Source organism: Camelina sativa, chromosome 8 (genome assembly GCF_000633955.1).
Source record: "Camelina sativa cultivar DH55 chromosome 8, Cs, whole genome shotgun sequence".
NCBI classification, from domain to species: Eukaryota; Viridiplantae; Streptophyta; class Magnoliopsida; order Brassicales; family Brassicaceae; genus Camelina; species Camelina sativa.
In genome coordinates, this window is record NC_025692.1 from 17,027,554 (window position 1) to 17,055,019 (window position 27,466).

The following is a 27,466-nucleotide window of genomic DNA, read 5'->3' on the forward strand; positions in this document are numbered from 1 at the left end:
ATTATGAATAATATTATCATTGTTCATGAATTGTTTCCTGGTTTAAAAACTAATCCGTGTTGTAAATCAGACTTCTTAGCTTTTAAGACGGATATGAGAAAAACTTATGATCAGGTAGAATGGAGTTCTTTGGAAGCGGTTTTGAGCCAGTTGGTTTGACGGTAAATAGATTATATGGATTATGTGGTGTGTAAGTTCGGTTTCTTATCAAGTCCTATTAAATGGTCAGCCTCGTGGTTCTATTCTCCCAACACGGGGTTTACGAAAAGGGGACCCTTTATCACCGTACTTGTTTATTCTTTGTACGGAGGTTTTGATTGTTAATATTAAAAAGGCTGAGTGGGAGAAAAAACTAACGGGTATTTAGTTAGCGCGTGCTTGCCCTCATATTTCGCATATGTTATTTGCAGATGATAGCCTTTTCTTTTTTAAAGTTGATGAGGTTGAATGTAAGGCAGTCATGGATATTATTGGTAACTATGGAAAAGCTTTGGGTCTAGAGGTTAATCTAGAAAAATTTTCTTTCCTGTTTGGGAAGAAAGTACCAAACCAGTCTTGGGAATAGTTAAAAACTGTGATTGGTATTTCTAAAGAAGGGGGTATGGGCTCCTATTTGGGTATACCTGAAAGCATTGAGGGTTCAAGGAATAAAGTTTTTAGTTATGTCCATGACATGCTAACTGACCGGGAGAATGGTTGGTCAGCAAAGTATTTAACATAAGGATGAAAAGATATTATGATTAAATCAGTTGCATTCGCTCTTCCAACCCATGTTATGTCTTGTTTTAAACTTCCCCAAGATTTGACTTCTAAACTTATAAGCACTATTTCTAATTTTTGGCGGAGCTCTAAAGATAAAGATCAGAGTTTACATTGGGTTGCTTGGGACAACAGCGTGACGGAAGGTTGGGTTTTCGTGACTTAGATAAATTCAACGATGTGATGCTAGCTAAACAATATTGGCGGTTAATTCAATACCCGAACTCCTTATTTGCTTGAGTGTTGAAGGGTCGATATTTTTGGAATACTCATCCTTTGTTGACTAAGAAGTCTACGTCTTCATCATTTTGCTGGAGAAGTATTTTTTTGACAAAATGTTTAGTCGAACTAGGAGAACGGTGGACGTTAGGCTCTGGGTATAATATTTCAGTTTGGAGAGACCCATGGATCCCTGATCACCACCCACGACTTTCGAATGGGAGGGGGAGGATCCTGCACTATAATCTTATGGTTAATCACTTAATAAATTCGGTCACTAAGGAGTGACATTTGCCTATCCTCCAGGAATTTATGGATCACGTTCAGATTATTCTTAGCTTGGCCATAAGTAAGTCTTACAAGCCTCATCGGTTGTTCTGGCACTATACAAGATCCAGTAAGTGCTCGGTTAAATCGGGGTATGGGATTGCACGAGAAATGGTTAAAGACGTAGTTTGTGGTCCAGCTTTCACAGTCTTAAAAGCCATTACATGGAAACTTCGTGTTGCAGCCAAAATTTTTGGCAAATAACTTCTGGTACCCTCCATGTGGTGGACCATTTAGCTCACTACGGTGTTCAGTGTGATATTCGGTGCAAAAGATGTGATACCGCGATTGAGGCGATTAATCATGCTCTGTTTGAATATCCTCGCTCGCGCCAAATTTGGGATTTGGTTCCAAATTCGGTTTTACGAGAGGGTTTTCTATATGAGTCAGTGTATTCAAATTTGGATTTCATATTCTCAAGGGGGTTGTTTAAGTCGGGCGAACTGGATAATTATCATCAATTACCCTAGATTTTATGGTTGCTCTAGAAAGATAGGAATAAAAAAGTTTTTCAAGGTACGCAAGTAGAGCCCATTGATCTTTATGTGATAAAATACTATGGGAGAGGGCGAAACTTCTTGTTGCAGATTCCTCGGGTACCTTAGATTCCTCGGAATATGTGGATCCATGTCCCATAGGGTTCAGTTTCCTGTTGTCAAATAGATGGCTCTTGGAAAATGTGCACCTTAATTCGGGAATGAATTGGTCGTGTTGTAACGGTGACTATCAGATCTTATTGTTGGAAGCAAAATGCCTCCGACGAAGTCCATCTCCCTTTCACCCGAAGTTAGAAACACTGATTTGGGCCATAGAAAGTATTCTTGTTGGTGGGGCCAAAGTTTTGAGACAGACTGTGCAAAATTACTTGCGATTGTCGAAGATCTAGAAGACTGGCTGGCGTTCTCTAACATTCTAGATGATTTGCAATGGCTTCGGTCCTAATTCCACTCTTTACCCTGTCGAAGATTTCTCGTTTTTCGAATCTAAAGACAGATTGCCTCGTACGATCGTCTAAAATTTAAATCGTAAAAGCTTGCTTTAAACTCTTTTTCTAGTTTGGGACCTTGGGCTACCACAATTTGGAGTCTTTCTAATTAATATTAATATAAATTTAAAATATCATTAGCATGTGTTGTATCATCATTTTATTATTTTAATAGAATATTAGACTTATCATACTAAGTTGCTTTATTTGTAATGGCATAATATAATTGTCATGTGTAGAGTGGATTATTACTTAATTTTTTTGTTCTGGTGTCACAAATCTCAAATAATTATCATGTGTAAAAGTGGATTATTTACTTAATTTGTTAGTTCGGGTGACTCAAAGTTGCTCAACATTTAAAATTTATTGATTGAAATAAATATTAACCTTTGTTCTTTTTTACTCGACCATGACTCCCACATCAACCAAGCAACACCACAAGGATCACGAAAGCACACAAACAGGACAAGTAATCAATCAACCAAGTCACAAAAAACATATAACATAGATTTAATCTCTTGAATAAACCATGATTGTGCACTAACCTTTTAAGATAAGAAGATTCTGACTCAACCATGATGAAAACAATACCACATTAAGCTTCTCTCATGCTTCTTGCCTCAAATCTTCACTCGCAAGGACAGATTCTTCAAGAACATGCACATAAAGTTAAATTTTGATTAAAAATTTAAATTGTTTATAATGTTTGAAATATAGTTATTGATCTATTTAAATTTTATAAAACATTAAAATATTATGGACATTTGAACTTGTAAAAAGTTTAAATTTTCTCTAGACTAGCTTCATATAAATTTAAACATTTTATTCTTTTGTTAGCGTGTTGAACTTGTCAAATTAAAGTGATTTAGTTGTAAGGGCATAAAAAATTTGCCATGCCGCGAAGGTGGATTAAAATCGTATATTTTAGTTTGTCAGATCTCAATAATTCAAAGTAGAATAATAAACATTTAAAATTCATTGCATGAAACAAATATTAAAATTTTGTTTTTTCGAAACATTAAACGTGAGGAAAAGGAGAACGTGGTATCCACCGATACACAGAAAGACGCAAAATAGTTTATATAAAGCCTTTTGCTTCACTGATAATTTTCACTGATGTATCTCTTTATCATTTCAAGAGAGAAAATGTGCAAAACCATAATTCTCATGCCATTAATTCTGACTGTAGCTCTTATTGTGCAGACCTGTTTCGTCGTTGCTGAGACCAAGGTACTCCACATTTATGGGATATCTCTGTTGATAGCCATATATATAATACTATATGATCAAATACTGTCGTTTCTTTGTGTTCAATAGGTTTATGTAGTTTATCTGGGAGAGAAGGAGAATGCTAATATAAAGTCTGTCACTGACTCTCACCATCAGATGTTGTGGTCACTTCTTGGAAGGTATGATTTACTACCGTACCTCTACATAGGAACTTTAGGGAGACATACAAATGTCGAAAGATCGAAGATACATTACTTAGTTGATTGTCATGTTTCAGCATAGAGGCTGCCCATGATTCAATAGTGTACAGTTATCGTCACGGCTTCTCAGGCTTTGCAGCCAAGCTCACTGAGTCCCAAGCCCAAGAAATTTCAGGTACTTCTTAGAGTTCAACTCTTTTCTGTTTCTTGACTTGACTTGATATGGACCAAGTAGTTATTTTCTTGACTTGTCTATTGAGAACAGAACTTCCTGAAGTAGTACAAGTCATACCGGATACAATATACGAACTGACAACAACTAGAACTTGGGATTACTTGGGTCTGTCTCCGGGTACTCCACAGAGTCTCCTACATAAGACCAACATGGGAAGTTCAGTCATTGTTGGGGTCATTGACACAGGTATTTGCCTAATTACCTGTAGAAAACATCTTTGATTTGATTACCTTAAAATACATGTTTATTGATTGAAAGAAGAATCAATCAAATCACTGCCACAGGAGTGTGGCCAGAATCTGAGATGTTTAATGACAACGGCTATGGACCTATACCGAGCCGTTGGAAAGGCGCCTGTGAATATGGAGATCTCTTCAGTCCCTCGAATTGTAACAGAAAGCTGATAGGAGCTAAATTCTTTATCGATGGCTTTTCTTCTGAATTTGAAGTCTTGAACACAACACAGAAACCTGAGTACATTTCCCCAAGAGACTTTAACGGTCATGGTACTCACGTCTCCTCTACCGTTGGTGGTTCTTATGTGGCTAATGTGAGCTACTTAGGCCTTGGAAGAGGAACTGTGAGAGGCGGTGCTCCTCGTGTCCATATAGCAATTTATAAGGCGTGTTGGCTACATGGAGTATGTTCAGGAGCAGATGTCTTAAAGGCAATCGATGAAGCTATTAATGATGGTGTTGATGTTTTGTCACTCTCTCTTGGATTGAACGTTCCTTTATATCAAGAAACTGATATGAGGGAACTGCTCTCTGTGGGAGCATTCCATGCAGTAGCAAAGGGCATTCCTGTTGTAGCTTCAGCTGGTAATAATGGCCCTGGGGCTCAGACCATTTCGAATGTAGCTCCTTGGATCTTGACGGTGGCTGCAACCACTCAAGACCGTTCCTTTCCCACAATCATCACACTTGGGAACAATATAACAATACTGGTATATATATATTCATGACTAAAGAATTACTACAAGAGAAACTCTTTTGCTAAAGATTTATAACCCTTATGTTATAGATTTCTTTCTTCTTTGCTTACTTTAGGGTCAAGCAATCTTTGCTGGTCCAGCACTCGGCTTTGTTGAACTTACTATCCCAGATAAACCATTTTCTAGGTAACTTTGTATCAACTATTTCATGTTTTGACTGTATACAGACTCTCATGCCTTCAACTTAATTGCAGTGACTGCGCCGAGCTCCCGGGTAATCCCAAACATACAATGGAAGGAAAAGTTGTGTTATGTTTCACAGCAGATTCAAACGCTGGGGCTATAGTTAATGGTATACTCGCAGTAAAAAATGCAGGTGGTCTCGGGGTAATCGTTGCAAGAAATCCAACCTACTCGCTTATTCCATCTCGTGACTTTCCATGTGTTATGGTAGACTTTGAGCTCGGAACTTACATTCTTTTCTACATACGCTCCACTAGGTAACTTTTACCAAACTTTCACCGTCTCTTTGACGGATGATTGATTCAGACATATATATTACTGACCGACCACACTTTTTGGGTTTTATTTTGCAAGATCTCCAATTGTAAAGATAGACGCTTCAAAAACACTTGTTTCATACCCCGTGGCGACCAAGGTACCAACTTTCTCATCAAGAGGACCCAATTCGATTTCTCCAGCGATTCTTAAGGTATATCAACCCCTTTTATATCTTAACATTAGAAAGAACAATAATGAAAGTGAGAGAGAAAGACATCAAATTAAACATCATCTTTCTGTTATGAAAGACTTTTACTTGAAAATTATGAAATATATGAAAGCTTTTAGCTCTCTCTCTTCACCCTGATTTTCTCTTAGAGATTCAGGTTAATTGTTGGGATTTATATTTATATAGGCCATGATATAACTTAGATTTAATTTAAATATAAAAACCAAAACACCCAAACCTAATGTATTAATAATGAAATTAAATAATTAAACCAAAATAATAAAAACATTTGATTTGGGAATAATAGTCAAAAAGTAGTATGTATGAGCTGAACAACAACTCAAGACGTATAAGACCATCTGCATTTGCATTAGGAGTTTTTCAGCAAAATCAAAAATAAACATAATATAAAAATGGAAAGAAATGACAAAATAGTTTCTCACATAAGAAACTGGGTGAAAACTTATCTCACACATAACACTATTTTTTTTGTTTTATTTTATTTCTTTTAAGTTTTTAATATAAAACAAAAATTATATTATATTAAATCTGTTAAAATAATATATCTGGAAAGCTCATACAGTTGCTAGGAATGCATATGCTCTAAAGTCAAATCTCGTATCTTTTGTAGAGAAAAGAAGATCTAATAATAACTTAAGAATAATAGATCCTAAAATAGTATAATGCAAATAAAAGGTCTTTTTAGTGGTTTTGACTTGACTTCTAGTTCTGGACATATGGGAACTCCTACTCATAAACCACTAGCTTATTCCCATGATCCCATCTCACTTGTCTATGGTTGATTTAATTCTTTTACAGCTTAAAATATAATTCTCTGATTTATTTATATCAAAGATATTATTAAAATACTTTAAAAACTTTTTTGATGACTAATCATCTGTAATGCAGCCGGATATAGCAGCACCTGGTGTGAACATACTAGCAGCTACTTCTCTAAATAGTTCTATCAGTGATGGAGGATTTGCTATGACGTCAGGTACATCAATGGCCACTCCTATTATTGCAGGAGTTGTAGTCCTCCTCAAAGCATTACACCCTGATTGGTCACCTGCTGCTATCAAATCAGCTATTGTCACTACAGGTTATGATTATCGACCAAATCTTTGTTTCATAGACTTTTAGAATTAAAGAATAACATATTGACCTTGGGATCACATTTCACATTGCAGCATGGAAAACTGATCCATCCGGGGAGCCCATTTTCGCAGACGGGTCAGGCCGCAAGCTAGCAGATCCCTTTGATTACGGAGGAGGCCTAGTGAATCCGGATAAAGCTGCAAGACCAGGTCTCATATACGATATCAACACTAATGACTATGTCTTGTACTTATGCTCTACTGATTACAATGACACCTCCATTTCCCAAGTCGTCGGAAAGAAAACAGAATGTCCTAACCCGAAACCTTCTGTTCTTGATCTAAACTTGCCATCTATCACAATACCAAACCTAAAAGACAAAGTCACTCTCACCAGAACTGTCACTAATGTGGGACCACCCAACTCAATATACAAAGTTTTGATCAATCCTCCATCCGGCGTTAGAATGACCGTGAAACCAAATATGCTAAGGTTTAATCCTAGGACCAAAAAAGTTTCTTTTACAGTGACAGTTTCGACAACGCACAAAGTAAATACTGGCTATTACTTTGGAAGCTTGACATGGACTGACAATGTGCACCGTGTGGTCATCCCAGTATCTGTCAGAACCCAGATCCTCGAACGATACCACGATGAGAACTGATGTAAGGGAAAGCATATTTGTGAAAAGACAAGTACTATACTTTATTGTCTTGTTGAGGTGTAAAGCAGATTGCTAATGAATTAATAATAATAACTAGATTACGACCCGTGCTCTAACACGGGTTGAAATTCTTTTTATTTATTATGTAATTTTTATATAAAATATAATTTATGTGATTGTTTTAAAAGTTATTTTGGATAAAATATTACACAATAAAATCATATGTTAAATATAATGACTTGAAAAAAACACATATTTCGTAAGTTTTATATTGTTAATGATTCTAGATAAGTACTCATGCTATAACACGGGTTAAATTGTATTTTATAAAAAATATCAAGTTTCAATATTTTAAAAATATTTCAAAATAAATTTTTAAAGTTTATTATATTATATAAAAGTATACAATTTAACAAAAAAAATGAAATTGAATCTAAATATTCAAATTTTGACCCGTTACTCAATAAATTTTTAATTCAATAGATATTATTTTAAAAGAATAATATTACTAAAGCTTGAATATTTTATAGATTAAACAATTTATATTTGTTTTTAAAAAAACAGCCTATGGTATATCCGAAATTAAAACTATTTTTTAATTATAATATAAAATATAATAATTTATTTGTTTCACAAAAATATACTCATATATAAAGATGAGAGGTGAATTATAATAATAATTGTCATGGTTAACTGAGAAACGATTGTCATTTCTATTTTGGATTGTTTTCGGTATGAATATAAGCAATATGGATAATGGTGAAAGGAGAACTGGATGATTTATATTGAAAGTTTGGAAGATTCTCATTAATAATTTTTTTTAATTGAAGAATTTATTCCCTTTTTATGCTTCATAGTATATTTTTATTATCTTTAATAAGTTGGTTAAAAATATGGTCTAGCAAAAAATCTGCCAAAAATAAATTTGAAATATTCTTTCTAAGATTTTTGGAAACAATGTGCTTCCAAAAAAATAATTTTGTTTATTCTCTATAAGATTTTTGGAAACAAAGTGCTTCCGAAAATAATTCTTCTGTTAAACCGACTATTAATCTTGTAACCATTTAATCTATCAATCTGGAATATTATGTAATATTTTCGGAAACAATTAAGGTTGTACCCACTATTTAATCTGTAACTAATTAATCTATCAAATAATTAATGTATAACCTATTTGTAACCAACTTATTAAAATTATATAGTTTACAAAACAATGTTGTGTACTTCCATTTTATTATAAAGGGGATAATAATACTATTATGTGAAATCGGTTGTTAAATTCATCCGTAAATAAATTTATCATAAGCACTCTGAAGTTATTTTGAATGAGATCTTTCAGCTAATTCCTTGAAATATTACGATTTCAAAACAACCTTGCGTACGATTATTTTGCACTAATAACTACGGAACATAAGTTGTGTCATAATAATAGATTTTATTTTATTTTATCTTATTTATTTTATTTTATTTATTTCCAAATAAAAATGCTCTAGACTATAAATTAATCATAAATCTCTAGATAACACAATTGGTCCCTTATAACGGTGCCAACTTGATTGTTCGAGTAATTATCCGATACACTTAACCGTAAGGTAGTATATACAGAGTCAAATTCACAAAGACCATGGTACACTAATGATTTGTGAGAGTCGTAAATAGCTAAACCAAACGAAAGATTGTATATTTTTCAAGTTTGCATGTAAATAAAAATGCAAATAATAAAACGATTAAACTTATAAAATTAAAACATTGGGTCATAGGATATTTCAGAGATAAATGAGTAATTGATAACATGAAACAAGAAATTCAACAATTGACAACTGTTCTTGAACATGAACACAAAATCTGACTAATCTTCTTTCAAGGAATTAGTCACTAAATTGGACTACTCAATTACTAAACTTTTCATTTGTAATTTTCTAATCAAATTTGCATTATCAAATAAGTCCACTATGTTCACAATATCTTCTAACATCAAATTTCGCAGGTTAGAGAAATATTACTCTATTCATATTAGTTCAGGCATTATATCAAACACTTTTGATGCATAGAAAAACCTAGAATCTAGAACAAAGTGATCAATTATATTCTAGCATTAAGAACATATGAATCAAAGAACTACAAGAAATAGAATTCCCTATAAACCAATTAAATCATAAAATCATTGAATCTCCTACTTAGAACCATAAAACGCAGTTGGAAAACTACTCACACATAGCAAAATTAGCAGTAATCATAGATGAAAAAAACATGATGAAAATGCAGAAATAATATCAATGGCTCATTTTCTTCTATTTTTCTCAGTCAGGCAGGTTTCTCAGATAGGCAGGTTTTAACGTGAACCTTGTCAGTTTAAACTTCATTGCTTAGCCCAATGCGTTTCTCAGATAGGCGGATTTTAACGTGAAACTTGCTGGTTTAGACTTTGTTACTTAGCTAGACAGGTTTCTCAGATATGCGGTGTGACACCCCGTTTTCAGAGATTTGCGGAGAGGTTTAAAAGAATTGATTTGGCCACCTATGTCACCAAAGTGCACTTATCTTTTCAGCCAAGGGTCCTGAGAGAACTCCAGAGTTAAGTGTGCTTGAGCTGGAGTAGTCTCAAGATGGGTGACCTTCCGGGAAGTGACTGTCAGAACTGTGTGAGTGAGGACAAAACACAGGAAAAGATCATGTGGTGATTTGTAGGGATGGTAACAAGTCTTTAAAGCCTCCCGGACGTAGCAAACCGACCGTCGGATATGGATGGGCTCAAGGGCCTAGTGAGAGGATGTGAGGCCTATTAAGGATGGTGGGCCCATGGACTGAAATTGGACATGAGGTCCACTAAGAGGTGGCGGTCGGGACGTTACAGGTGGTATTAGAGCCGAACCCAGACGAGTGTGGAGTCAAGTGGGCTCACACAATTGGGGGTGACGATTTTGGTGCGCAACGAGGACGTTGTGATCTGTTAGTGGGAGTGAATTGTGACACCCCTGTTTAAAACAATTGATTTGACCATCTATGTCACCAAAGTGCACTTATCTTTTCGGTCAAGGGTCCTGAGAGAACTCCAGAGCTAAGCGTGCTTGATCTGGAGTAGTCTCAGGATGGGTGACCTTCCGGGAAGTGACTATCGGAACTGTGTGAGTGAGGACAAAACACAGGAAAAGATCATGTGGTGATTTGTAGGGATGGTAACAAGTCTTTAAAGCCTCCCGAACGTAGCAAGCCGACCGTCGAATATGGATGGGCTCACGGGCCTAGTGAGAGGACGTGAGGCCCATTAAAGATGGTGGGCCCATGGACTGAGATTGGACATTGGGTCCACTAAAAAGTGGCGGTCGGGGCGTTACATGCGGATTTTAACGTGAACTTGCCAAATTAGACTTTGTTGCTTAGCCAAGCGAGTCTTTTACACTGGCGGGTTTTCACGTGAACTAACATCCATCTCATATGCTTGTTTGTATTTAGTATGATTCATTTTCTTTCATTTTCTTCCAAAATGTCCTAATACCTGAAAAGACTAGATAAAAAAAAAACTAAAAAACTCCAAAAACATGATTTGATTTAATAAAAAATATAAAATAAGAGAGAACAAAGACTTAAAACTGATAAAAAAATAATATATCAAAAATTATCTGTCACATATATATTTTTAAATGTCTTCATCGTATTTCATGCAAATCAGATAAAGAATGCTAAATATCTTTTTCATATTACACAAATATTCAAAATTGATCCAGAACTCACAAAATGAATAAATGTAGTATTTAACGTTCAAAAAGGTTTATGTTTGAAGGTGTTAAGTTTAGTTGATTGATGCTCGAAACAAACAAAATTTTAAAAAAAATTAGTGGCTCATGGAAATTTTGTTAATTTGTGACATGTTAGGCACACATCGTTGTTTTGGGCAGTTAGTAGACCATTTATATATTTCTTTTCTTTTGAATCTTTTATTTTTTTTAGGATTTATTAGAAACTAGATAATCAAAATTGGCAATTATTTACGAAATTTTTTTCCAAATTTTTCTTTCAAGCAAAACATTATTTTTCCAGTTTTTCTTGATAAGTATAAATATTTTTATTTAATTTAAGTTACTTCGTCTCGATTTATTATTTAATATAATTTTTAAATATATAACTGATATTAGGATTTGATTTTATCAAATTTCGTTTTGTGGTTGTTATAACTTCCCTACCACTAATTTTCTTAATAAGCCCCACGTCTTCTTTTGATGCGTGGATCCATTTTGATTTGTAAGCTGATTCGCTATGTCCGGAATGTTTTAAATACTTTTCTACCTATCCTATAAATCATCACGAGATTTTTTTCTGTGTTTTGTTTTCAAATTATCACTTCCTTAAAAATCACCCATCCTAAAATTCATTTGAAAACTTAGTTATTGAGCTACTCGACAGCTATTCTCAACCTAAAAAGAATAGTATGGTTGTAAGAACTCGGATTATTCAAAAAAAAAAAAAAAAACATCAATATAAAGGTTGAATGGTTGATAATATAGACTATTTTTTCTTGAATAGTATAAAGGTTGACCATATATATTGACTCTAGCAAAACGTGAGAAGGAGGATCATTTAAGATAACACAGACCAAACCAAGGACGCAATTCAGTGACGCAAACCAATAAGAAACATTACACATTCTAGTATATAAAGGCATGTATTTGCTTCATTATAATCAGTATCCCTCTATCCTTTAAAGATATAGGATGGGCCAGCTAAATATTATCATCACGATGGTTCTAACTGTAGTTCTGAATCTGCAAATCAGTTTTGTCCTTGCTCATGAGACCAAGGTACTTAGCATTTATGAGAGATATTTCATCAAGCAACATAACCATATTCAACTTTGAGTAATATTGCTCGTGACCAACGTACAGGTTTATGTGGTTTATCTGGGAAAGAAGACACATGATCATCCGGAGTCTGTCACTGAATCCCACCATCAGTTGTTGAGGCCACTTCTTGGAAGGTGTGATTAAGTAGTAATTCTATAAATGAGATGATATTTTTTTTTTCTCCGTCTCAAATTAAATATATGATGTTTAAGGTAAGAACATATTTAGATTAATTGTTCTTATTTTTTTTAAAGTATCATTTATATTTAATTAAAAAATCAACCAATCATGAACAAAACTGCATAATGTAGTGTTCACAAATTTTCAAATAATAAATATATTTAAAATCTGTCAAAAAAAAAAAAATATATATATATATATATATATTTAAAATTACATAACAACTTGCAAAACATTTTATATTTTGAACGCATGGAGTAGTTGTATAATGATGATGAATTGTATATTACTGGTTTGTTTGATATAGTTTTGTGATGATAATTACAATTGTCATGTTTTTCAGCAAAAAAGAAGTCCATGATTCAGTAGTGTATAGTTATCGACATGGCTTCTCAGGTTTTGCTGCCAAGCTTACAGAGTCCCAAGCCCAGCAAATTTCACGTACTTGCAAAATCGAACCCTTCTCTGCTTTTTGACTTGACATAATAACCCAAGAAGTTATTTTTTCTAAACAAACCATTTCCCCTTTGAGAACAGAACTGCCTGAAGTAGTACATGTCATACCAAATACACTATACGAACTGACAACAACCAGAACTTGGGATTACTTGGGCTTGTCTCCGGGCACTTCAAAGAGTCTTCTACATAAGGCCAACATGGGAAGCCAAGTAATCGTTGGAGTCATTGACACAGGTATGTGCATAACATCTTATTGATTCTCTTAAATGACATATTTATTGATAGAAACCATCAAATGCATGCAGGAGTGTGGCCAGAGTCTGAAATGTTTAATGACAAAGGCTATGGACCCATTCCTAGCCGTTGGAAAGGTGGTTGTGTATCTGGAGAACTCTTCAACGCCTCGATTCATTGCAATAAAAAGCTGATAGGAGCAAAATACTTTGTTGATGGCCTTGTTGCCGAAATTGGAGTCTTGAACACAACAGAGAACCCAGAGTACCTTTCCCCGAGAGACTTTAACGGTCATGGCACGCATGTTGCCTCAACCGTTGGTGGTTCTTTTCTTCCTAATGTAAGCTACTTAGGCCTCGGAAGAGGAACTGCAAGAGGTGGTGCTCCGGGTGTTTATTTAGCTATTTATAAGGCGTGCTGGTCTCAAATAGGATGTTCAGGTGCTGATCTCTTAAAAGCAATCGACCAAGCTATTCATGATGGTGTTGATGTTTTGTCACTCTCTTTGGGATCCCCGAATATTCCTTTAAATCTAGAAACTGATGTGAACCTTTTTGCTATGGGATTATTCCACGCGGTAGCAAAGGGCATTCATGTCGTAGCTTCAGCTGGTAATAATGGCCCTGCGGCTCAGACCATTGCCAATGTATCTCCTTGGATCTTGACGGTGGCTGCAACTACTCTAGACCGTTCCTTTCCCACAGCCATCACACTTGGAAACAATATAACAACACTGGTATATTCATGACTAAAGAATTACTACAAGATAAACTCTTTTGCTAAAGATTTATAACCCTAATGTTACAGATTTCGTCTTTGCTTACTTTAGGGTCAAGCAATCTTTGCTGGTCCAGAACTCGGTTTTGTTGATCTTACTGACCCAGAGAGACCACTTTCCGGGTAACTTCAAATTATCTTTTTCATGTTTTGACTATATAAACTTGAGAGTTGTGCATTTGGAACATCCGAACATGATGCCTTTACCTTACAGTGACTGCGCCGAGCTCCGGGCTAATCCCAATAAAACAATGCAAGGAAAAGTTGTGTTATGTTTCACAGCAGATTTAAATCCCACCTCTATGGCTGTAGTAAATGCTGTAACCGCAGTAAGTAATGCAGGTGGTCTCGGGGTAATTATTGCAAGAAATCCAACCTACTCGCTTATTCCAACTCCTAACTTTCCATGTGTTATGGTAGACTTTGAGCTCGGAACTGACATTCTTTTCTACATACGCTCCACTAGGTATCAATACAAAACTTTCACCCTCTCTTCGACCAATAGTTTCATGGATCATGGATCCAAACATATATTACCACATTTTTTGGGTTTTGTTTTCTCAGATCTCCCATTGTAAAGATACATGCTTCAAGAACACTTGTTTCACACCACGTGGCGACAAAGGTAGCAACTTTCTCATCAAGAGGACCCAATTCAATATCTCCAGCCATTCTTAAGGTATATCACATATTTTATCCAACCCCTTGAGATTCTTAAAGTTTTTTATGACTAATCTTCTGCCTACTACAGCCAGATATAGCAGCACCTGGCGTGAACATAGTAGCAGCAAACAGAACTGGAGTTGTTATGAGGTCAGGAACATCAATGGCTACTCCTGTTGTTACAGGTGTTGTAGTGCTACTCAAATCATTATACCCTCATTGGTCTCCTGCTGCTGTCAGATCAGCTATTGTCACCACAGGTTCCTATAATCTTCAAATGCATTGTTTTTCTTTGTTCAAATGCATTGTTAGAATGATCAAAATAACATATTGAGCTTGGAATCACAATTTTACATTTCAGCATGGAAAACTGATCCATCCGGGGAGCCCATTTTCGCAGACGGGTCAAGCCGCAAGCTAGCAGACCCGTTTGATTACGGAGGAGGCCTTGTGAATCCAGAAAAAGCTGCAAGACCAGGTCTCATATACGACATGACCATTGCTGACTATGTCTCGTACTTATGCTCTACTTATTACAATAACGTCTCCATTTCCCAAGTCCTCGAAAAGAAAACAGTATGTCCTAACCCAAAGCCTTCTGTTCTTGATCTAAACTTGCCATCCATCACAATACCGAACCTCAAAGACGAGGTCACTCTCACTAGAACCGTCACTAATGTTGGACCACTCAACTCGATATACAAAGTTATGATCGATCCTCCAATCGGCGTTAGTATGACCGTGACACCTGATACGCTAGAGTTTAGCTCTACGACCAAAATAGTTTCTTTTAAAGTGAGAGTTTCGACTAGGCACAAAGTAAATACTGGCTATTACTTTGGAAGCTTGACATGGACTGACAGTGTGCACAATGTGGTCATCCCGGTATCTGTGAGAACCCAGATCTTCCAGCGATACTACGATGAGAACTGATGTAAGCGAAATGCATATTTGTGAGAAAACAAGTACTATACTTTATTGTTGTGTTGATGTGTATGTAAGGCATAATGCTGATGAATAAATAATACTATTCTGTGTAAACGGTTGTTAATTCATCCGTAAATAACATTGTCATAAGCACTCTGAATATTAATCGGTCTGATTATTTTGCAATACAGGTACGGTTTCAAAACAACCTTGCGTACGATTATTTTGCACTAATAAGTAATAAGTACGGAACCTTTTATTTTCTAAAAATAACTCTATTTATTTTATCTTATTTATTTGCAAATACAAGTATAACTAGGTATCAACTCACACTATGTGCGGAATAAATATATACAGATAAAATTAGAGTTGTGTGTAAATTTATTTTCTAGGATCTAAAATTTGTTTTAAAAATATATATCTATAACCCGTGAAAATATTTTTTATTTAAACTATTATGTATCAACGAAATAAATGTATAACCCGCTTTTTTGTTAATCTATGCAAGATTTTTAATTTTTTTTTAATTTATTTTGTGTAAGAATATATTTCACCCGTGAAATATTATACCAATGGTATTAAATAAGTCAATTCCCTATAATAATGATTATTGTGATAATTTTATTTTGGAAACTTTAAATATGTGAATAGTAATCATTTTTTTAATATGGGAGTAATTTCCGGTTTTGAAAACGTTTTAGATCTAATGATTTTATATTTTAATAATTAAATATGTCATAAAATGATTAAAATAAACTTTAAAGTTGAAATGTTTAAATTTTTTAAATTAATTGTAAAGGAATATTCCTTAATCATTCAAAAGTAATTATGTGTAAATATCCATAAAAATGAGGGCAATAAATTCATTGGTGTCTTGAGCTCTCTAACGACGACACATCAGCATTATCTTGAGAATGCTTCTCTATTAATATATAGGGGATTAAAAATTAACTTACTTACATGTCCCACATCGAGAGAAGCAAAAAAAAAAACAGAGCTACATATATATAGAACTAGGTTTTACCCCGTGGTTCACCACAAGTCTATTATTTTGTTGATATGATACTGTAATGGTTTAGTGGTGTTTATAGTCGATGGTGAATTGCATCTATATATATACTTTTAACGGTTGTAGGTAGGTTTTGTAAAAACACTTGATTCGCAAGTTGAGAATATACATTTTATGATTTGGTTAGTTATGATTTAGGAATGAATGATATGACATATTCTTATTTTGTTTCTCAATTGATATTATTGGATTAATAGTGTACATTTAAAGCTAATAAGAACTTACCAAATATGTAATCTTTTATTAAACGAAAATTAGATATTACCTAAGATGTATTCATCTTGAATTATTTGTTATATTATAGGGATGTGATTACAGAATTTGTGTTATCAATTTTTTTTGTCAAACTCAGCCATAAAAATTTGGCATACAAATTAAATCTTTCCTAAGATACAATGGGCATTAATTGACATTAATTAGATGTAAATAAGTACGCTGTGGAATAAAAACCGGCTCAAAATATTCGATAATCTTAAGGAAGATCCGGATAATTGAATCGGTTATAATTTTAGTAAAAAATTGACCTGAAGTTGGCAAAAAACCAAAAAGTGATGGCACCCTATTGTACTCCAAAAATGTATTTCGAGCTCTATATGTGGATATACTTGTTTGGTTATAAATATCCTAAGACAATTTTTAAAATATATATCCGTTTATAAAAATTCAAATCACATCATATGCTTAAAAAAATATAAAATTTTATTAACTTTATGTATTAAATAGTAATTAAAAAAGTTAAATATAAGATTAAATAAAAGTGCAAGGAGAATTATATTTTAAACTAACATATTGATTTAAATTAGGTAGATAGTTTTTAGGAAATTAATATTATGAAATAAGGAACTGATTGTGTTTGGTTGTAAGGATTGTAGAGAATTTAGTTGGGACTTGTTTGGATACAAAGATAAGAGAGAATGATACAAAAATGTACTTCAAAAATGTTAAGATAGATAGGCATGATCTGTTGCCGAGCTTGGTAACGTGAGCTTGTAATCCGAGTGGAGGCTTTAAGGGTAAACTGATACTCAGGGGTGGTCGGTGAAGTGGTCGAGCTCGGTATCGATACCGAACCTAATGTGACTTCTTCAGCCGAACACAACTTTGTAATTACCTTTTTATTTTATTTTTCTTCATTAGCTTCCTTGGAAAGCAAGTTATCAAATATTACACTTTTTCATTCATTGTAGAGAAGTCTTCTTCAGATCTGTTTTCATCCATTGCAAATTTGCGAAGGTTTTCGATGATAGTATCCATAGCAAATTTGCGAGAGTCATCGCAAATCTATTGCAAATTGAGGAAATAAAATTCAAAAAACTATTTATAAAATTCAAATACATTTGAGTGTTCATAAAGTTTATCAAATAAATTTCTAATTTTTTTCAAACAAATTAAGAAAAAGTAACTTTTACATTTTTATGTTTTGTTAGTTTAATAATATTAATTTCACATCCCAAACATAAATCCTAAATCCTATACCCCAAACCCTTAACCTATCTCAAAACCCTAAATCAAAAACTCTAAACTTTAAAGTGTAAACTTTTAAAAATCCTAATCATAGAAATTAAATCATAAACCATAAAACCAAAAATTAAACATTATATATACATAAAATCAATATTTAAAATAATATACATATATTTTTACTTTACATAGAATCAATCTTTTAAAAATACTATATATTTACTTATAAATTTAAATCTCTAAACCTCAAATCCCAATTATATATACGACTCTTTTGTGATTGTTTTGTGACTGTTTAATTATAGAAATTAAATCATAAAAACCATAAAATAAAAAAATTAACCCCAAAATTTAAACCCAGTACAAATCCTAATCATAAATTCTAAACCTTAAATTTTTAAACTTTGAAATTTAGAAATTAAATCATAAATTCAAATATTAAAAATATTTTCTAAAGTCCAATACTTAGAAATTTCATGTAAACCTAAATCCAATACTTACAAAAAAAAAACTTTTCAAAATTTTTAAAAATTCAAAATTCTTTAAAGCTATTTAACCAAAAAGAATATAATTATTTTTTAAATATGTTTAACTAAGCAAATTAATGAATCTAGATATATGTTCAAGATATGTTTAATTCAAATGTTAAGCAAATTTATGAATTTAGATATATGTTCAAGATATGTTTAATTCAAATGTTAAGCAAATTAATGAATTTAAAAATATGTTTTAAGATATTTTGTCTACCTATAATATACCAAAATAATACTCCAAATTACAAAATTTATAAACCAAAAGATACTGAGTTTCCATTGGTTAGTTCATAGGGACATAGATTGGTCTTTTAGCTTATCATGAAACGTTGATTAGATTAAATATAATAGACATCATTATTTCCCCCTTTTTATTCTTTTCTTTCTCCTCTTCGTCACCTCTTCTCCTCAATCATCTAGACATCAAAGAAACCAACAACATAAATTACGACATAAAAAGGCTGAAGGGTAATTGAGGAAGATAATCAAGCAAATCCAAAAAATTTAAAGGAGACAGTGGAAAAGCAAGATCTAGATCTGACTAGAGTAAAGTTCGCCGCAACGGAGATTTGACCACCACCATGAAATAAGACAGATCAAGATCAAGATCTGTTGCCCGAAAATCTCTAAATTCGAACTCCTCTTCTAGCCACCACTATAATTGAAGATGGAAAAGAAATTCGACTGAAACGACTCGACCTATTTTTTTTAGTATAATAATAATAATTTAGTGATCTCATACTCACTAATCACCTAACCACATTTAAAGCAAACAACGGAAATAACTAAAAATTAAACCAGTGAATTAACCAATAACCAAATAAAAAGTATTAATTCCATAACAACTGAACCAATAAACCAATCCAACATAAATCAAGAACCAGCAATTCTAGACAACATTCTAATGACTCAACTCTAGCAACCTAACAGGAGCCAGACAATACCCAATCGATCCACTATAACATCATCCTTTTCATTGCCTTGATTCCACGATCACACTTTGCCTTTACTACACTGCAAACACAAATTGAGATGCATGAGTATTGTCATAAACACTCAGTGAGGCAATCCTCCCATCTATTGGGCTATACACATAAGAAATTGATAAACTCCAACCAACATACAACAATAAACAATCAAACCAGGGAAAATAGACATCAGTGACGTATTGAAAAGGTTATGTCGACCGAAACCTTCATGGTGTTGATCGAAACGGCCACCTGACGAAGGTTGCATCGACCAGTACACCCTATGTCGATCGATGCAGGCACCTTGCGTCGACCGACACATGCTCGATATCTCCCACAATCCCTAATTGCATCGATCAATGCTCATACGTTTCTCGCGCTGTCCTCGCACATGCATCCATGGATACACGCCTTGCGTCGATTGAAATCGTCTTCCTCGAAGCTCCACGCTAGATCTCCATCCCTAAAGGCACCAAACTCGATCCAAAGCCACAAAGAACTCTCACAAGGCCTCAAGTATCATGAAAACACTCCAACAAACCAAGAAATCAACCAAATAACACATAAACACGAAAAACAGAGATTCCCAAGCTTAGATCAGCCATTGTAATGCACTCACCTTTACAAAAGAAGATTCTGACTCTAAAATGGAAGAATACACACTCCTAGCAAGCTTCCAACACGATCTTAGCTTCAGATCTCTCAAGAACAGCTAGAAATCACCCAAAACTCACAAGAACTCTCAAGAACTTTCTTTCTCTCTAATTCTCTCAGAAAAACAACAATGAGGCTGCTCCTCCACGACCTAGGTCGTCCCCAGCCTTAAATACTTCGTCTTAATTTCCACTTAAACCAAACCACATCGAACCGACAATTAAAACAAACCGATTGCATCTGATTTAGGCTGTGTCGATCGATGCCCATACTTTGTCGATCGACACACATCCGTAAACCAACTAAACCGGATTGCGGATGTTACTATTCTCCTCCACCAATATAGATTTGTTCTCGAATCTCGAACAACCATCAACCAAGGACTCCCGTGCAACCGTCTCTACGGCACGCACCTCCTCCGACCGATCTACGAAGGTTACCTTCATGCAGTGGACTTACATTCCAAGCATTATTTGCTCTCGACTTTTGGACTTTCCTTTACTCATAGGTCTTAACTTGAGTTTTTATTGGCTCCTCATTAGGCCTTAGCCTGCATGCCATAATATTGGCTCCTCATCATGACTAAGTCCGCATGCCATAATGTATAAGGAAATTCCAATATCCGTCTCTCGGGTTGCCACCTTACAACGCGCCCTCGGATCGTCTTCCGATATACCAGCTATACTCTCAGACACAAAGTCTCAAAATATGACGGTACTAGGAGAAATAAAGTCCTCCAAGAGTCATTCAGGACCAACTGCCCTTAGAGCAAAGAATTCTAAACACGTATGAGTCTTATCTCCTAACTAGGACCATGCTAGACAAGCTCAAGTTGCGGCCTGCTTCTCGAACCACTTCTTGAACCTTGCCTTCTTCCTCGCCTTTGGCTCCCAAGTCTGCTCCTACACGCCATCACAGTCCCAAATGACTCTTATCAAAGGAACCTTCTTCTTCCAAAGTCCCTTGACTCTCTTCTCGAAAACCCTCACCGGTCTCGCCTCCAGAGTCATATTAGGCTGAAGATCCTCAGGAATCTTAGCCAACAAATGGTCATCCTCGCGAAGACACTTCCGTAGCATCGACACATGGAAGACCTCGCGGAGACACTTCCGCGCATAACATCAGGCAAATCCAGCCTATATGTCACTGGTCCCACCCGTTCAACTACCCTGAACGAACCCATATATCTCAGATTTAACTTAGCCTCTGTCAACCACATGTTCAGACCCCGCAACATGGCCATCTTGACGTACACTCTGTCTCCCACCTGAAACTCAAGATCTCTCCTCCTCCTATCGGCATAACTCCTCTGCCGATCCTGAGCCTCCTTCATGTTCAGCTTTAGAACCCGAATCATCTCCGAGGTCTCCTGAACAAAACTCGAACCATATATGCTCTTCTCCCCCACCTTTGTTCAGTATAACGATGTACGACATGACCTCCCATACAACGCCTCATAAGGAGCCATCCCCATACTCGCCTGGTAGTTGTTGTTGTAAGCAAACTCTACCAAGCTCAAGTGATCCGCCTAATGGCCACCTCAGTCCAACACACACATCCTCAGCAAACCCTCCAACCTCTGAATTACCCTCTTCGACTGCCCATTTGTCCGAGGGTGGTAAGTTGTACTCATATGCACCTTAGTGCCCATCTCTGCTTGAAATACCCTCCAAACCAATGAAGTGAACTTAGAATCTCTGTCAAACATGATGCTCGTTGGCACCTCGTGCAACCTGAATATCTCCTTCACATACTTTTTAGCCAAAACCGCTGCTCCATCGGTCTTCTTGATGGCTAGAAAATGTGCCGACTTAGTCAACCGGTCCACAATGACCCAAATCGCATCATAGATTCGAGACATTGGAAATCCTACCACAAAGTCTATCGTGATCATGACCCACTTCTACTCTAAAATGGGCAAACTCTTCAACAAGCCGCCCGAAACCTGATTTCACTAGCTAGCAGACATCGCACTTCGCGACCCAACTAGCTACATCCTTCTTCATCCCACCCCAGTGATAGTACCGCTTGGGGTCAAGGTACATCTTGGTCACTCTTGGATGAATAGAGAACATGCTGGAATGAGCCTCCCTCATGATCTCCTGCATCAACTCCTCATCCTTGGGAACACAGATCAGTCTGGAGACATAATGTGATCTAGAAATCCGATCTCCCACTGCCAGAAACTACACTGGCTCAACTTAGCAAACAACTTCTGCTCTCGCAGCTTCTCCATAATTGCTCTTAGATGCACTGCATTCTCCTCAGACTCTTAGAATATGATACTAGGATTTTTTTTTGTCTATCCTAGCAGGTTCAATTAACCTTATGCAGTTGTAATACTTAAGGTTTCAATCCAGTTGGGAAACTTTACTAGCAATCAAGATGCAATCAAGAAATCACAAGTCAAGCCAATTCCAGAGTTGTTTTATGTCTAAAAATCCTAGAGTAATCATAATGCAAAACGGAAATGAGTCACAGAACTAGAAATGGAAATGTATGACAAGAAGCGAACAAGAATAAGTAAAACCGAAAACGATTCTAAACATAAACTAGGAAAAAAGAACCGAAACAGTCTCAGGAATGTATTATCAATCAAAAGATAGAAATCCTAAGGATGGGAGTAATTGATGTCGGTGGAGTATCCTAGTCTACAGAGTGTTTAACATGCCACAAGCAAACTATCCCTAAACAATGAACATCACAACTTAGCTAATCCAATCTCTTGACAGAAGCTACTCAGACTCAACCACTTCCAAACCTAGCTCTCGCTAGAGAAACATGATCAAGCAGGCATGACAAACAAGTTCATTCACGTCAACAAACATCTTAGACAACTAATCTCTTAGGCTATGAACGTAAGTCTTTGGCACTAGTTGATCAAACATTTCATCAACCACCTTTTGGGTGTGGAAATGTCTAAGACCTAGTTCCAATTGATCAGAGAGAAACTAGTGTTTCTAACTCTAGTCCAGAAGGGAATCATACGAATCTAAGCTTAAACACCCTACATAGTAAGATACTCCACTTAATTTATCTCATCCTCAAGAACTCTAACACTACTCGGATCTAGAAATCATCATCAACGATACAAACTCAAAAAAGATTGAATCAAGCATCATTAGATAGATAAAAATGGGAAGAACAACTTTGTAGAAGAAATCAAATACAAAAACTGAATAAACTCAAAAGATATCGGATTACAAAGTCTGAGAACGTTTTAGGTGGCTAGATAAAACCTTAAGGAAAAGAACAAAATAGATAAAATATATCTCAGGCCAAAACTTAACAAAATGTATTTATAGTAAAAACATGTAAATCCCTAAAACTTAAAACGACAAGGTAAAGAGTCGGTTTGGGAATCTCCTGAAGCGTGTGAGACAGAGCGTCTTCCTGACTTGTGCGATCGAGTCGGTGCAGCAGGGCGGAGCGAGCGAGGTTACGTGATGCGCATGATGAGTGGCTCGAGACGTGGCTCAAATGGTGGTTCGACTGGGTGGCTCGACTGGTGGTTCGATTGGTGGTTCGACTGGGTGGCTCGACTGGTGGTTCAACTGGTGTTGGCTCGACCCAGAGTGGTGTTGGCTCGACCCAGGGTGGTGTTGGCTCGACCTAGAGTGGTGTTGGCTCGACCCAGAGTGATGTTGGCTCGACCCAGAGTGGTGTTGGCTCGAGCTGGGTGTATACACATCCACTAAAACGATGATAACTCTTGAATCACACCTCCGATTGGCTTGAAATAAATGGCGTTGGAAAGATGACTCGATTCCCTACAACTTTAATGAAGACGTCGAAGGCTGTATCCCAAGAAAGAATCTTCACTCGACTCGATCAAAGAGGTGGAAAAAGTCGGATGACTGGCGTTGTCGGTCGAGCGGGATGACATCCATTCCAGGCATGATGGATCGAGTGGGATGATGGTGCTTCTTCCTGGGAGCGCGTCCAAGTCGCATGTCGGTCGAGTCACATTGCTTCTCTCTCGAGAGCATCGCTCGAGTCGCATGACGTCTATTCCGGGCATGCTTGGTCGAGCTGCATGTCTCAACCTCCATTCGGTTCCAATAGTCTGGACATCTCCTAAACACTTGAATTAACTCCAATATGCAAGATGTATGCAGGACCAATGCAAAGACTACCTAGATATGAATATTATGCAAAAAAGACTAAAAACAATGCAAAACAATGAGTTAAGAGAACAAAATGAATAACAAATGTATGATGAAAGAGTGTAAAATATATACATATCAGAATATATCAGGATGTCGTCAATGAAAATGATAACAGACACGTCCAGAAACTCCTGGAACACGCCTCATCCTGAATGCAGTCTTCCTCACATCTGCATCATCTATCGGTATCTGATGGTAACTCGATGCCAGGTCAATCTTGTAGCACCTCTCAACTGATCTAACAACTCATCGATCCTGGGAAAAGGGTACTTATTATTCACAGTGACCCGGTTCAGACCCCGGTAATCAATGCAAAAGCGGAAACTCCCGTCCTTCTTCTTAACGAACAACACTAGTGCTTCCCACGGTGACACGCTAGGACAGATGAATCCCTTGCCCAAAATATCCTCCAGCTGCAATCTTTGTTGGAGTAATTCTATAAGGCGCGTTTGATAACGGCATTGTCCCTGGTTCCAGCTCAATCGTGAAGGGATCAGACCAAGATAGTGGTAACCCTTGCAATGACTGGAACACATCCTCAAACTCCTCTACAACCCTTATACCTCCAACGATATACTACCTCACTGACTCCAGCATCGAAATTGTAACCAGGTAAGCCTCACTTCCCTTCTCGATCATCTTCCCGGCCTGTGGCCGAGATCACGAAACTCCCTGAAGTCAGTATCACTCCCTTAACTACCAACGTCCCTTATGGACGATCAAACTCCACTTAACCCCGATTACAATCTAGATGAACACTATGATGACACAACCAATCCATCCCCAGGATAACATCATACAACTCCACCAGAATGATAAGAAAGTCCACTGGCCTAGACTCTCCTGCGATCTGAATATCAACTTTCCTCGCCCGACCAAGATTTCTCAGAAACTTGCCTCCCACAACTCTGACAACTCCCGCTCGCTCGGGATCTCTTCTTATATTGGCGCTCTCAGTGAACTCTGGGTAATGAAGCAATGGGTTGCTCTAGAGTCAAACATGACGTGGGACCTAAACCCGCCCACTAATAAGGTTCCTACACAAACCTCATGTGCTAAGAACCCTAACACTTAATCACAAATCTGAATCTACTGAAATTCGCAAAGTCTGAGTCTCATAAATTATACATGTGATCGTCCCGACACTGGTTCCTCCGATCTCTACGGTCGTGTACACCCGCAGTGCCTGCTCGAACTACACCACCGGCTGCACCCCGTGCTGCACTCTATGCTACATCGCTGCAACTTAAGACACTTGGGCTTGATGTGCCTAGGCTCCCTACAGTGATAGCAGAAACGAACCGCTGCTTGCGCTGCCGTCATAGCACTCCTCTTGAGACAGCTAGCCACCTTGTGGTCCATGCTACCGCACCCGTAGCACTTGGCACCACTTGACCTCTGTGTAGCCTCCCACTTCCTCTTGGTTCCATGCGCAGGGTTGCCGCCTTTGCCAGAACCTCCAGGATGCTGAGCCTTCCTAGGCTGGACCGATGGACTCACCGTCACTTCCTGTGCCCGGATATCCTCCTCAATCACAGCTGCGGGCTCAGCCAGCTCTGCTCTTGATGCATAGCTCCGCCTTCTGTAGTGAACCCTCAAGTCATCACGAAGGACCCTCATGAACGTCTGGACCTGTGCTTCCTTGGACTCCATCACCATACCCCCATACATCATAAGCCGACTAAACTCCATGTCCAAATCCCGCATTGTCCGAGTCCCGTGAGATAACTACAAGAACCGCACCTCTAACCGTTCTATTGCCTCACGGGGAAAGTACTTGCGGTTGAAATTCTCCACGAAATCAACCCAAGTCATCTCCCTCTGCACTCTCATGGCAGCCATTGACCTCCATCACAAGTGGGCATCATTTGCCAGGTAGTGGACCCCTATGTCCACTTGATACTCCTCTGGACACTTGAGAGACTCGAAGTTGTGTTCCACTCTTGTCCTCCACGCATCCGCAGCAGTAGGGTCGGTACCACCAAAGAAATGCACCGTACCGATCCTCACCATCTCCGTCAGCATACTGACATACCGAGAATGAACTCCTACACCCGCAGCCATTGGCTGCTGCACCTCCACCACCACAGGCGGCACCATCTGAGAATGTGCTGGTACAACTCCTGATAACCACTTCAACAACTGCGTCAACAAGTCCGGCAGGTCAATACTTCCACCAGGGGCTCCACCTACTGGAACTCCCGCACCCAGAACTCCATCACCACTGGCCAACCCAGCACCGACACCGCCCACACAGACTCCATCAGCGCCTACGGTCCTATCGGCACCACCACCGGCCACACTCACAGACCCCTCTTGGAAGTCCTGCGACTCACTGACGTCTTCTACTGTCACACTATGATCCACGGTATCACTAACCATTGAGCTTCTGCCCCTCCCACGCCCACGTCCGCGTCCACTAGATAAAAATATTTAAATAATTATTAATTTTCAAAAAAAAATTTCTTTCTCTAATTAATTATAAAAGAAAATTACTAACTAATTTATTTTTAAAATAAAGCTAAATTTTATTTCATTTTCAAATTGTTTTGAATTATTTATATAGCTTTTGTGGCAGAAAAACATCTGAAATCGACAAGTTTCTGGCAAAAAAATAAAGAATTGACAATAAAACGCTTTCAAAGCCGTTAAAAATATGAGTTAAAAAGGTACTATATGAGTTAATCATTGTAGCCAATTTAGCTAGTTTTATCATACGTTAAATCCATTTGAAAACCCAGTTATCAAATTACTTAACGGCTACAAGTACACTCACACTCAATCTAAGGGGATTAGTATGGTGAAGGTAAGAATTTATCTCGATCACCCTCTTTTAATTATTAGAAAAAACTTTAACTGGTTGATGACTAAGTATCGACATAAAAGGTTAAATGGTTGATAATATCGACTAGGTTTTCTTGAGCTGTAAAGAAAAAAGAAAAAAAAAAACGAAAAAGACTACTGTTTCTTGGAAAGTATACGAAGGTTGACTGACCATATCGACTCCAGCAAAACGTGAGAATAAAGATGAAAGACAAAAGTCCAAAAAGATAAGACAGACCAAACCCAATCACTCAATGATGCAAACCAATAAGGAACATTCTAGTATATAAAGGCATGCATTTGCTTCAGTAATCAGTATCTCTCCTTTTA

The 27,466-nt window shown here is 36.8% G+C and overlaps 2 protein-coding genes across 3 annotated transcripts; both read left to right on the forward strand.

Annotated features, from left to right (window-relative positions):
* Positions 3,410 to 7,476, forward strand: LOC104707337 (subtilisin-like protease SBT3.9). Its single transcript, XM_010423664.2, has 10 exons — positions 3,410 to 3,520; positions 3,608 to 3,699; positions 3,798 to 3,895; positions 3,986 to 4,141; positions 4,240 to 4,901; positions 5,005 to 5,075; positions 5,144 to 5,389; positions 5,487 to 5,601; positions 6,529 to 6,721; positions 6,810 to 7,476. Exons 1-10 carry the CDS (start codon positions 3,437 to 3,439, stop codon positions 7,379 to 7,381), a joined length of 2,289 nt encoding a protein of 762 aa, XP_010421966.1. The 5' UTR covers positions 3,410 to 3,436; the 3' UTR covers positions 7,382 to 7,476.
* Positions 12,018 to 15,647, forward strand: LOC104707340 (subtilisin-like protease SBT3.9). Of its 2 annotated transcripts, XM_019228511.1 has the most exons (11): positions 12,018 to 12,177; positions 12,262 to 12,353; positions 12,743 to 12,840; positions 12,937 to 13,092; positions 13,164 to 13,532; positions 13,674 to 13,828; positions 13,922 to 13,992; positions 14,084 to 14,335; positions 14,434 to 14,548; positions 14,621 to 14,792; positions 14,894 to 15,465. In XM_019228511.1, the coding sequence occupies exons 1-11, from the start codon at positions 12,091 to 12,093 to the stop codon at positions 15,463 to 15,465; spliced, it is 2,139 nt and encodes a 712-aa protein (XP_019084056.1). In that variant the 5' UTR covers positions 12,018 to 12,090. The 2 variants fall into 2 exon arrangements, with proteins under 2 accessions (XP_019084056.1, XP_010421968.1); XM_010423666.2 differs by having other exon boundaries at positions 12,091 to 12,177; positions 13,164 to 13,828; positions 14,894 to 15,647.